Source organism: Lepisma saccharinum, chromosome 11, assembly GCF_977018435.1.
Source record: "Lepisma saccharinum chromosome 11, izLepSacc3.1, whole genome shotgun sequence".
NCBI classification, from domain to species: domain Eukaryota; kingdom Metazoa; phylum Arthropoda; class Insecta; order Zygentoma; family Lepismatidae; genus Lepisma; species Lepisma saccharinum.
This window is the reverse complement of record NC_139239.1, coordinates 10286517-10300187: the sequence shown is the minus strand read 5'-3', so window position 1 is coordinate 10300187 and position 13671 is coordinate 10286517. Positions and strand designations below refer to the sequence as shown.

Below are 13671 nucleotides of genomic sequence, written 5' to 3'. Positions count from 1 at the left end.
TTTCATGTTTCTCAAAGATGTGGGGTACATTTTCCTACCTTGTTTTGTCACAAAATGATGTGAAATGAACTGCAAAATGCAAAATAGACTCTTAGACACGAAATTTAGAGTTTATTTACTGATGCAAAACTTTCTGAAATTTCAATTATCCTGCGAGTTATGCAATTCAAGGAAATTAATTAAGTCTGCTGTAAATATCTGAGAAGCAAAAATAGCCCTCCTTTATTTACTCTGGTAACTACATAAATGTGCTATTAGAAGTGATATGTTTATTTTGTGTAATAAGTGCAGTTTTAAAATCAAATTTAGCAATATATTCACAATTTTAAAACCAAAATGTCATATTATACACCACTTTTGAACGGATTTTTCACTGCTATAGTACCGAAATTTTATTTACCACTTTTAAACCCGAAATTGACACTGTTTTTGAATCAAAATTTTGCTTTTTTATTTACCAAAAATATGTGTCTCTACCAATAATCCAAATTTTAAAAAGAACTTGAAAATGAAGGAAAATGTAAAATCCGGGAATGTACAATCAGGATTCTAATGTATATCCAGGATAACATTATGCTCGATACTATACAAACTAAACTGACCTTTTTCTTCATGACTGTAGTTCTCTCTTTTACCACGGAAACTTTCTTTCTCGATCTGTAAATCATTTAACCTTTTAGACTCTGCCTCTATCTGGCCAATAATGTTCTTCACCTTGGCTCTAATTTCTTCCTCTGAAAAGAAAGAAAGAAACAACATAAACAAATAGAATCAAACATTTTAATTATTTTTTTTGTGAAGGGGGTAACCATCCAAGACTACCTCCCTAATCATCGACAAGAAATGCCTCAGTGCTGAAGATTTTTGGTGGTTTACAAAAATATGCAAATGGATTTTTCCACCTCAGGAGACAGAAGTAATGGAAAACCTCATCAGGAAGGAGAATAGTTTCAAGTGTGTGATTTTGCAGGGATATGATGATGACTTCTTGATCATCCATTAAGAGGAGGAGTTCTTCACCTTTGTGGATGCTTGGAACACCACCTGCCCTAACATTCAGGTTAGTACCAAAAAATAAAATAATGCCACCCTACCTTATTTGACCTAAAATACAATATGGGAAATAAATTTTACACTAAGATTTACTGAAAAACTACGGCAGGCACAGCTTCCAAACACAAGTCATTTAACCACCACAAGAAAAATTCAATATCTGGTAAAACTTTGTCCATAGGGCTCACATGATTTATCTAGATAAGGAGGACTTTTGGGAAAATATTGTGACATTAAAGGGTTTGCTACGAAAAATGGATACAAACCTAAAGTGGGAATCATAGAACTTAAGACCTTCTGTAAACAAAAGCACATGTACCTTAACAGTTCATGGTGGTTGCGGTAAACGCGGTTTAAAATTACTTACGTGAAATTTAGAAGATTTTGTACTTCCACGTTGCACAATTTAATGGTTCAATCAATGGATCTCCGCTTCAAACGCCGTACCCTTTTGTGAATGAAGACAGTGGATCTTCGAAATTAATAGGATTGAACCATTAAATTGTGCAACGCGGAAGTACGAAATCTTCTAAATTTCACGTAAGTACCTTAACAGTGTTGCCAACTTATGAAAATAAAATACCCCACATAGCCACAAGGTGCAAAGATATGCCATTTCTCAAACGACGTGCAATAAGCAGTGTTTCACTGATGACCTGTTGGGAGTTAGATGTACGTATATAAAAAATGAAAATGTTCATCTTGCCTGGTGGCCGACTTTCAGACTCGCCACCGAAGTTCCCTGGTTTGAATTCCGGCATGGGTGTTATTTGTGAGTGTCCCTTCATCAATTTCATCTGACGATCACTCATCCTCATCGTCAGGATTAGCCAAATTTGGAAGAAAAGCAACGCTAAACTAATGACAAACGTGTGTGTCACAACGTGGTCGATCTACATCTCAATGCCGCACATTCCAGTATCCTCCAGAGTGTACTTCAACGTCTATAAAGATACATCATCCAAAAACACACTTGTATGTCCTTGTCGCCTCGTTCGAAAATGATGGTTTATGCAGCAAAAACACCAAAGGAAACTAAAACGGCAACTTACTGAGGCATTGTTCCTGGCAAAAAAAGTGGATAAGAAGACTAAGATACACAAATATTTTGAGGCAGTCACATTTTCTTGTACCCTACATACAAAATAAGATGCACATTTGGGGGTGAATTCTTAAATATTGTCACTTTTTCCTCTCTTTTGTTGAGAGGTGTTCCTTTTAATGAAACCTCACCCACCCTGACGGCCTGCCCTCACCCTCATCATCACGACTTGCCCTCCTTCACCCACAAAAGTATTCCGGAGTGTGAACACCACAGTATACCGTACTTCGTTCTTAGCTAGCTTTGCATGTGCCGTGTCAAGCAAGAAAAAAATTCTATTTGTACTACTCAGACCTCGTGCAGGTAACAAAGAGAAGCATGAGGCCATATTGGAAATAAGTTGTAAATGTACTGAAATCTCACAAATTTCAAGCTCATATCGTTACATCGATTTACGTAAGTAATAAAAAGATTGTACGACCACTACGTATAAGTGGATAATGAGTAATATGGTTATTTCAGAAGGTGTCACGTGACTAAAATAAAAATAAAAAATACTTGTTATAAGGCAAATATGAATGGTAATTGAACTCTTCTACCCGGGGCATGCTAATCCAATGTAAAGAAGTCAATTGAATCTTTTCTCAGGGAAATATGTTATATTTGAAATACCTCCAACTTATTTTGTAGTTTGTGCATATGAGATGCGTGAAATGTTATGGTGAAGGAATGTAAATATAACACTGCTGTAATTAGTTTTTTGGGCACATCTGTTATTAAAAACAAATATCTCTGAAAGGTCATGCCAGAAAAAGGAGATTATTCACGTGTTATTCTTGAAACTTTGAACGTGTCTTGCTCATGACAAAAGGATAAATTTTGGCTAGTAAATTTCTGTTCGTTAATTGATATTCTTTTAATTCCGAGAACAGAACTAACGTAATGTGATGTTAATTGTACGATTGAGATATTCTTTTTCCTGTTGCTTTGAATAAATTTACATCTTAAAAAATTATCATCCAGTTCCAATTTCACCTGAAATAAAGGACTCTATTGTCATAGATCACTGTGTATCATATGTACTAATGTGAAGTTCTCTTTAGGCAGGGAGAAACTCATGTTCCAGTCAGTTGTCAATAACTGATTGCTTATGGGAAGGTACATTCACTTTGATCTGGGTAAATTTAATGAGGGATAAAGGGGTAGTCATAAAAAATTTGACCTTTTGTGGTGATGTCATGCTGAATTAAAATGCAAAGTGATAGTGTACCAAATTAAGTATCCAGTCTAAATTTGTGTCAACCAGTATTTATCATACCTTTCAGTGCTTCTCACCTCGGTAAGCTGTTCTGTGTGAGGGTCGTTCAACAAATTAGCATTCTATTTAAAGTTAATTAATTGGTCTTCTTTAAATATTGGAATAAGATTAATTATACAAGGACCAGTTGCCGAAGTTGAGTTAAGTAAAACAGGGGAAATAGATAGGAAGACCTCAGGATTAATACGAGGGATGTTCAATGAGTACTCAAACTTCAACAACACAATAATCAGTTGCAATCTCCTTGTTTTGGATGTATTTTTATAGAATCTGTTCGTAAGGGGTTTATTTTCAATTTCTACACCAGTGAGTCTCCAATTCTGCTACTAGCGCTGCAGGCGAGACACACAAAGACCATGAAAGATAGGTGGAATTTTAAAGGTTTCAATAGGCTAACGAGTTGGCGTTAGGGTTGGTGGTCTTTGTGGTGCAGGTGGTTGCCAAGGCGATCATACTGTCAGCCCACTGTCTCAGCAAGCATTTCGGGCTGCTTCCCTCGAGTTGTCAGCAGCTCTTAGGACAAGGAAACATGCCAAGGTCAAGTTAAAATAACGTCCAAGCTCTCTCCACATTCGATCTTCTCTTGTCGACTTACGCAGGTGTCGACTTCGAATTAAGCGAAACCAGATTTGCCAAAGGGTCTTGTAAACAACTTCGTATTAAAAATTATCCGTACTGAAATACATTATACATCCTATCTTATCGGCTGGGAAATGGGAAGAAGTTCGGATTAACGAGGTTTTCCTGTAACTCATTCTATAGCCTAGAAATGGAAGGAAATGTCCAGAAAATTGTTGCAATTTAACCATATGTATAATCATAGAATTTCAATTACTCATTTACCTGGCTGTGCTACTTGTGACCGAAGATCATTCTCCAGCTTGTTCAATCTCTGTTGGACAAGCAAAACTTCATCTTTCCTCTTTTTCTCTTCTTCCAACTTCATTTCCAATGCTTGTACATTATGTGCAATTGAATCATTCACCTTTTCCTCTCGATCAAGGTTCTCTTTCACTGAGACAAGCATTCTGTTGCTCTCTCGAAACTATGAAAAGAAAATTTAACACTACAGTAGCAAGAAACAATAACTGCATAATACATACATGTAACATTATTTTTTTTTAAAAAAAAAAACTTCTTCCATACAGCTGCTCCATATGGACCACTGTAAGGTCGTTCTAATGGCTGGTCAATACATTTACCAACACAAATTGACCGCAATGAATCATGTTACAGTGGAACCTAGATTTTACATTTTTAGAGGACCAAAAAAAAAAAAAAAAACTAATGTGGGCAAACATAAAGTTGAGAAAATGCAGAAAAATGTACAATCCGGGAACTTAAAATTGGGGTTCCACTGCAGTTTCGGGACGCAACTGCTCCTTCCTCAGGCTGCTCACGTTTAGGTTATGTATAAATCATAACCACCTCGACCTCTCCATAGGTACAGGATATAGAATTGGAAAAAGGTTTTTATTCATGATTGGGAAAAGAGAGAAGCGGTAGTATATAAATACGGAGAAAATAGTACTCACTTTTATCCGCGAAGCTGTTTTTTCTTCTTTTTCGATTAATTTCAGTGGCCACTGCCACCATCCTCGTTGGAACTTGCTGCGCTGTTGCTTGGCGTGCGTCTTTTGTTCGTAGTTCTCTGGCTGCCGTTAGGTGCGCTGTGTGTCTTGGTGCGTCGTCTGCTATTTCCGGGCGATAACTGCTGCAGTAGTGGAATCCAAGTGTGGTGCGCTTGCCCGCTATCGATGTTTAGTTCGTGCGGGAAGTGCATTATGGCGTGCGTTTCCTTGATTTTGGTGTCTATGAGCATGTGGGCAGTGTGTTTGACTCGAACCTTTTGAATTTTATGGCTATTGTATTTGATATGTCTAGCAAGACCAGTAGTGGGTTGGACTTTTTTCGCATCTGCTAGGTGCTGTTGGATTCTTTCATTGACAGATCTGATGGACCTGCCGATGTAATGAGCCGTGCATTCACACTCTGCATCATATACACCTGGGTTGTCAAGGGGGGAGAGGAAGTACCGTTTGTGCTTGTTCAGTTTATCAGTTATTTTGGAGTTGGGTTTGTGCGCTACTTTGATGCCAAATGGGAGAAGGGCTTTGGCTATGCGGTTGGAAGTGGTGGGATGGTAGGGGAAGGCAAACCATTTATATTGGTCGCTGGGGGTTGGTTGTGGCTGGGTTGATTGTGGTAGGTTAGGGTGTCGGACCTGTATTTCCGCCTTACTGCACCAAGTGGAAAGTTGCGATTCAGTGTAGCCATGTTTCAGGGCTATTTCTGTGATGGTGGCTATCTCCTCTCGCAGATCCTCTTCTTTGCCACAGTAGGAGAAGGCTCTTCGATAAATGTTTAGCCACACATTGGCTTTTTGCTTAGGGGGATGGCTAGAGAGAGCATGTATGTACTGGTTGCCTGCATCCGGTTTTCTGTAGACGGTGGTTGTGAATTTGTTAAGTGCACGGCTGATGGTGATGTCCAGGAAGTTGATTTTACCAAGTTTTTCATGCTCTACGGTGAAGTTGAGCCTGGGGTGGATGCTATTTAGTTTGTTCACTAGGAGGTGATTTTGGCAAATGGCTGAACACCAATGATGTTTGGTGTCTAAAGTCTGACAAAACAAACCAGTTCGTAATCATGCACAAAGGTGATTACTCCACGAAAGTGATAGACAAACTAAGCAGTGACTCGTACAGTGTCATCAAAAAAGACCCCACAGACAGGTACAATAGAATTGTGAAAAATGCAGTGAAATCTAGTGCCATACTTAGTGAACAAGACCACAAATTCCTCCTCAATCCCCACCCTTCACCTGGCATTGCCTATGGCATTCCTAAAACTCATAAATCTGGAATCCCCATGCGACTTATAATAGCTGGCTACCCCACAGTTCACCTAACAAACTGGCTAAAAAACAAAATATCTCATTTCAACCACAAACTTACATACGTGTTCCGCAACAGTGCCGATGCTAAAAATCTGGTAACTTCAATAGTGCAAGCTGACAGTGCAAAATTAGCCAGCATTGATATAGTAGATATGTACAGTTCAATCCCCATAGACCTAGCACTGCGTTCGGTGGAAAGATGGCTGACAACTAACAGAATCCCGGCCCTAGAGGTACAAGAGATAACCAGGCTATTGGAAGTTTGTCTAAAACACAATTACTTTCAGTTTGAAGATAAATTCTACAACCAATCCGAGGGCCTTGCGATGGGCAACCCGCTATCAGCTCCTTTAGCCAACATCGTCATGCACCTGGCTGAAAAAGAGATACTCCACACCCCAGAACTACAACATATCCGATATGGAAGGTACGGGGACGACACAATAGTTGTATACAAAAAGGCAGAAGAACTCAACCTCCTAGTGAACAAACTAAATAGCATCCACCCCAGGCTCAACTTCACCGTAGAGCATGAAAAACTTGGTAAAATCAACTTCCTGGACATCACCATCAGCCGTGCACTTAACAAATTCACAACCACCGTCTACAGAAAACCGGATGCAGGCAACCAGTACATACATGCTCTCTCTAGCCATCCCCCTAAGCAAAAAGCCAATGTGTGGCTAAACTTTTATCGAAGAGCCTTCTCCTACTGTGGCAAAGAAGAGGATCTGCGAGAGGAGATAGCCACCATCACAGAAATAGCCCTGAAACATGGCTACACTGAATCGCAACTTTCCACTTGGTGCAGTAAGGCGGAAATACAGGTCCGACACCCTAACCTACCACAATCAACCCATCCACAACCAACCCCCAGCGACCAATATAAATGGTTTGCCTTCCCCTACCATCCCACCACTTCCAACCGCATAGCCAAAGCCCTTCTCCCATTTGGCATCAAAGTAGCGCACAAACCCAACTCCAAAATAACTGATAAACTGAACAAGCACAAACGGTACTTCCTCTCCCCCCTTGACAACCCAGGTGTATATGATGCAGAGTGTGAATGCACGGCTCATTACATCGGCAGGTCCATCAGATCTGTCAATGAAAGAATCCAACAGCACCTAGCAGATGCGAAAAAAGCCCAACCCACTACTGGTCTTGCTAGACATATCAAATACAATAGCCATAAAATTCAAAAGGTTCGAGTCAAACACACTGCCCACATGCTCATAGACACCAAAATCAAGGAAACGCACGCCATAATGCACTTCCCGCACGAACTAAACATCGATAGCGGGCAAGCGCACCACACTTGGATTCCACTACTACAGCAGTTATCGCCCGGAAATAGCAGACGACGCACCAAGACGCACAGCGCACCTAGCAGCGCACCTAACGGCAGCCACAGAACTACGAACAAAAGACGCACGCCAAGCAACAGCGCAGCAAGTTCCAACGAGGATGGTGGCAGTGGCCACTGAAATTAATCGAAAAAGAAGAAAAAACAGCTTCGCGGATAAAAGTGAGTACTAGTTTCTCCGTATTTATAGGTTTTTATTGTTAAAAAAAAATAAAAATCTAAAACCCATTACAGGTGCACGTCATACTACCATGCTGTTTCCCCTGCCGCATTGCAAAGATGGTTAATAAGTAAGGGTATAGATGTCGTCGTGGCATGGGAATATGTTAGATGGTTTAATCTGTGTACGGGGTTTAACTATTTTTGGGGAAACGGGAGGATATACATTCAAAAAGAAGGGCTAGCAATGGAATTGTCTCGAGTACATTTATGCACTTTATCGAAAAGACAGCACTTAGGCTCATAAACAGGGAAATTAAGTTCTGCGGCAGATACGTAGACGATATCCTTGTTATTGGGGGGGGGGGGGGAGGAGGTAGAGAAACTATTTGAAACCCTAGGGGAACAAGAGGAAAGGATAAAATTTACTAAAGAAGAGATGGATGACTATAAGATTAGTTTCTTAGACCTGGCAATTCAACTAGAGGGAAACAAAATTCATACAGGGGTTCATCATAAGGCATTATCGGGAGATCTATATATCAACAAAGAATTGGCCCATGCCAAAAAGACAAAGAATAACATATTTCAAAACTTCTTCCTGCTGACTCACAGATTATGTAACAACCAAGCTGATTTGCGTAAAGGAATCGAATGGATAATGAGAATAGGAAAGAGGAACGGATACAGAGAGGAGGAGTTAAAGGGAAATTTAAGTAAAGCTAAGGTCACATATGGGAAAAAATTAGAAAGGAATAAACAGAGAAAAGACAAAAGGAAAAGAAGAAGAAGTTAGAGATGAAGAGGGGGAATTTAAATATATAGGCATTCTGTACTTTCCCGGAATATCGGAGAAAATCAAGACTTGTAAGAGGATATGGTGTAAGGTGTGGGATGCGAGCTCCAAAAACTTTAGAAAAGCATTTCACGGGATATAAGAAAAATAGAAAAAAGGAAGAAATAAACAAGGGAGGGATGAAGGGTGTGTATGGAATAGTTTGCCAATGTGGCAAGGAATATGTGGGGCAAACAGGAAGAAGCATGAATGTTCGGTGGGGAGAGCACAACAGGGATATAAGGGAGGGAGTTCCCAAGATGGGGCTCTCCGAACATATCCTTGACGAAGGCCATGTAATCGCCAAATGGAAAGTGCTTAGGGAAGAGGAAAAACCTATAAGAAGGAATGTATATGAAGGGTCGTATATATGGAAAGGAAGAGCGAATAAATTAAACAGGGATGATGGGAATATCGATGAGATGTAGGGGAAGATGTTCAAGAAGTGGGATGGGAAGGAATACGTAAAAATAGGATTTAACGTAACACCGGAAGTAGCACGCCAAGCTCAAATGGAAGAGGAATTCTTGCTGGACTTGACATGAACTGGAATGAAGGAGGGGTGGGGGGAAATGGAGGGGAAATAGAGGAGAAAGAGAGGGTAGGCACCCGACCTCGCGCTCTACGAGGAAACTTTGGAGTATTGCAATTGCAGCACATGTGGGCCGTGGCTATTCACAGTTTTAAAGTTTTAACATTCCAAGGAGCAGATTCTAATCGGGGAAACAGCATGGTAGTATGACCTGCAATGGGTTTTAGATTTTTATTGTTTTTTAAACACACACATTTTACCAATCCTATATCTTGTACCTATGGAGAGGTCGACGTGGTTATGATTTATACGTAACCTAAGGAAGGGAGCAGTTGCGTCCCAAAACGTCGCAGGAGTTACCTAGATACTCGCAAAACAAAAGTTACTAATATATTTATATTACATTTGTGAGTAATTCACACAACTTTCATCATGAATACAATGCAATGTCAAAAGTTGATATGAATTTTAAAGACTAAGCTTTCACAATTGCAAGTAAAACTAAAAATTGTAGAATTGCAACTACTCATTGTAGAGAGTTCAAGTTTGTTTTGAATGGCTGGGGCTTTCACAGGAAGTACCATGTTGACATTCAATACATGTGCAAGTAGAACAAAAATGTATTTTACTCAAGAAATCGCTCAACACATTAGAGTGCAGTGTATAGAAAAATTCAAAATATTACACACACACACACACACACACAAAAAAAGCAGTCTTGGTAACTTTTTATAACTAGGCTATTGATTTAGCAACGGGCAATGTAACCTAGCTACTTGCATTTAAAAACCACAAAAAAAAAAAAAAAAACTCTGAGATAATATTAAAATCGCCTTTGTACAGAAATAGCATTCCTTAAATTTACCAAAAAAAAACCAGTATATTCCATTATCAATATGGATAAGAGTACTGACTAATCTGTCTAAGCTTTATTATTGTTTGCAACGAACTTTCATTGAAGTACTGAACAGCTTGAGATGAATAAATATATACAAAAAAAATAACACAACAAATGAAGTTACTAAAAATGAATAGAGGTTGTTTGTTGAATAATACTTACTGCTTCACTGGATTTCTGCTGAACATCTCTTACTCTCCTTTGAGCTTCTTGGATTTTGTCCTCCATGGGAGCATACTTCCTGTGAGATGCTCGCAATTCAGCTGCAGCTTCATCTCTTTGTTTCTTCGTCTAAAATTGAACGGATACTTTCAATATGCTAATACTGTGCACTCAGCACACAAAGTTCATTATGTATATAAGAAGCTAAGTAACTCTCTCGCATTCTACAACTCGAAGGTTTATGGCTGCAGTAATGCAAGCCTTTCATTCGTCCCTATCCTGTGCAAGATCAATCTAATAATTTCCAACCTTAGTGATAACCTTTAGGTCCATCTCAACGTTACCCCTCCATCTCTGTTTTGGCCTTCCTATAGGTCTCTTACCATCAGGTTTCCCAACAAGAATCCTGTAAACTCTTCTATCCTCTGCCATTCGTGCCACATGGCCGGCCCACCTAAGTCTTCTTGATTTAATTATTCTAATAATATCTGGACATGAATGTATATTATTATACATGTATACATTATATTATGCAGTTCTAAATTAAGTAACCTTCTCCACTCACCTGTCTCCTCATCCCTTTTAGGTCCAAATATTTTTCTGAGGATTTTATTTTCCAATACTCTTAATTTATGTTCTTCTTAATTGAACAAGTTTCACATCCATGTAATAATACAGGCAAAATTACTCTTTTGTATATTTTAACTTTTAGTTTCTTAGATATTATACGAGAAGATAAAAGTTTACAGAGAAAAGTAACCAGGGTAGCTACGAATTTTTGATTATGAAATTCCCTGACTTTTCCAGGTTTTCCAGACCAGAAATTAAATTTTTCCAGACATGTTTGTCGTCATGACTTTTGCTTTTGAACCTCATGTTTTTCAATTAAATATGCAGGCACATTATTTATTATGAATATGAATATACACAGTTATTAGCTGAAAATTTACTAAGTGATTAATACAATGCTATTCAATGAAAAAATAAATAACTATTTTACTTCCCCACTTTCACTAAGTCATTACAATTAAGGTGGTGTAAACAAAATCAACAAAAAATGTGGCATATATCAAAGCTTTACAATATAACCTGTATACAACCTCAATTATATCAATACAAATGAGAAACAACATAAAATTAGGTCATGTACCTTTAGAAAATATGCAATAAGTTTAATGATTATATTTTTAATTTATTGAAAATAGTACATATTTCGGAAATTCAGAAAGTGAATGGGGCCGGTGACCAACCATACACCTAAAAAAATATATACGCTACGCAGACCATACTTTGGAATCAAATATCTCCATTATTTGAGTTTTCCACGTGCTGGAACCAATTTAATATTATGGAAAACATCGAAATCTGTCTATTACAACCTTTGTCAGAGAAGTTCCAGGACTGAGCTCGTAAAAAATAATTTATTCAACTTACGAACTAATGGTCCTAGGTTTTGTCAAAATAGTCCCCTTGGCTATCTATACACAGATGCCACCGTTTCTGGAGGTCATGGAAGCAAGCAGGGAAAGCTTGATCTAGGATACTTCTCAGCACATCTGTCACAAAACCGTTTGGATTGCTACCAATATCTTAATGACGTTTCCTTTTCAGCGGTGTTTGCACATTGGGAGACAACAAACAATCAAACGGTAACTGGTCGGGTAAATATGGGGGATGTGGTAGAGCAGAGATACGATGCTTGGCCAGATATTTCTCCTCTGATAAAGCAGTATGTGGCCTTGCATTGTCGTGCAATAAGAACCACTGCCCAGATGCCCACAAATCTGGACGGCGCCGCAGAATTGCTTGACGCAAATGTTTCAGGACGTCAATATAAAGGTTTTTGTTTATCGTTTATCCTTCAGGCAGATATTAATGGTGCACCAAACCTTTAGCACGAAAAAATGGGATTAACATTGTCTTTGAATCATCTTGGACTGAATCTCTGCCCTTCCGAAACCTTTTGTGACATTCAAAGATACGGCTTTTCGATCATGCCTTGTCACCAAATGCTGTATCATATTCCATGTTTCACTAGGGGTTTCCAAGCTTATCAAAAACTCTCTGCTCGGAATGCACGTCCATCACGACACTTGTGTAACTTCCAACTAAATGCGCCAACAGTGGACTACTAAGCACAGCCCTGCCACCTAGTGTGTTTACATGGAAACACTTTTAAGGCCATTTCTATTCAGAACACATATCAGGTGCATTTCTTGTGTTTGAATATTACAGGCAAAGAATAAAAAAATCAGTCCTGGAACTTTTCTGACAAAGGATGCAAAAAGGTAATAGTTCCAAATGTTTTATGATTTTTTTCAAATTTTCCTAGCAGGAAGACTATCATAGAATTTTGGCAATCATTGTGACATGAAATTTGAACCTTCCTTAAAATAATGGGCACTGTTTGGATTTGAAAAAAGTTATGTTGAAAAAAAAAACCTTCAAAATGACCTTACGCAAGCATACACGCTTCCCACGGACAAGGTATTCTCCGGTTGACAAGCTACAGTCGACAGTAAGTATCGTAAACTAGTGGGAATGAATGTAGAAATAAATCAAAACCTTAGTAGAGTGATTATTTTCTTGTAGTTTACGGTTATTGCAAGCATAAGAGAGTGCATTCAGGGTCTTTATTTTAATTCTAAGACAACCAAACCTGACCTTCCTAACCTAACCACAAAAGCATATATTGACAAAATCTTAATTAATGGCTAAAAATCTGCAGTATGTGTTAACAGACATAAATCAAAATCGAACCATGTAAAATTTGCATTTGTAGCATGATGAAATCGTAATAAAACAAACGGAACTTGGCCCATTTTCACCACTTTTCAGCATAATTTCATTATACACGCAAAAAATACGTAATATTAGTTTCAGCATCGAACCAACATTCCTAACCTAACAACAATGTGTGACCAGCGTACATTTAATTCCTCTATTTCGCAACAGTTTTTAAAAAATAAATTCGTTCTACATGCACAAAACACGTGCATATTCGAATAATGACATCACAGATATTGCATAAAATCACTAATTTCTCCGGTGTAACACATCTCTGCAATGTAAAAACTACGACAACGAGCAAATGAACTATACCCCGCGACAGGTTAAGTTTGAAGCAACTTTTCGCATATATGGACCAAAACGTGCGCGCAGAATATAGTTCCGCTGCAATACTGCTGATTTTCTCACTGTATGAGATATGAACAGCTCGACGGTTGAGACAAGACTGGCACGGAAGATTCTCAGCGCCGTTCTCGCGCGGATTAATACATAAAACCTGCTGTAAACTTAACCTGTCGTGGAGCTTAGTTGATCAGGTTGCTTCTGAACGGGTCGCAAACGAAGGACTCAAATTCAAAGAACGGGTTCACGGGGGGAACGAAGTAGTTAGTCCCTTT

At 38.7% G+C, this 13671-nt stretch overlaps 1 protein-coding gene across 4 annotated transcripts in view; it reads right to left on the bottom strand.

The window, feature by feature from the left end:
• SMC5 (structural maintenance of chromosomes 5) overlaps positions 1 to 13671 on the bottom strand; it is a 73327-nt gene that overhangs the window by 43020 nt on the left and 16636 nt on the right. For all 4 annotated transcript variants that reach the window (XM_083130681.1, XM_083130682.1, XM_083130684.1 and 1 more), the window contains exons 8-10: positions 10265 to 10393; positions 4257 to 4458; positions 603 to 734 (exon numbers count right to left, since the gene is read on the bottom strand). In XM_083130681.1, the coding sequence (XP_082986807.1) occupies positions 603 to 734; positions 4257 to 4458; positions 10265 to 10393 (463 nt within the window). The remainder of the gene's footprint in view (positions 1 to 602; positions 735 to 4256; positions 4459 to 10264; positions 10394 to 13671) is intronic.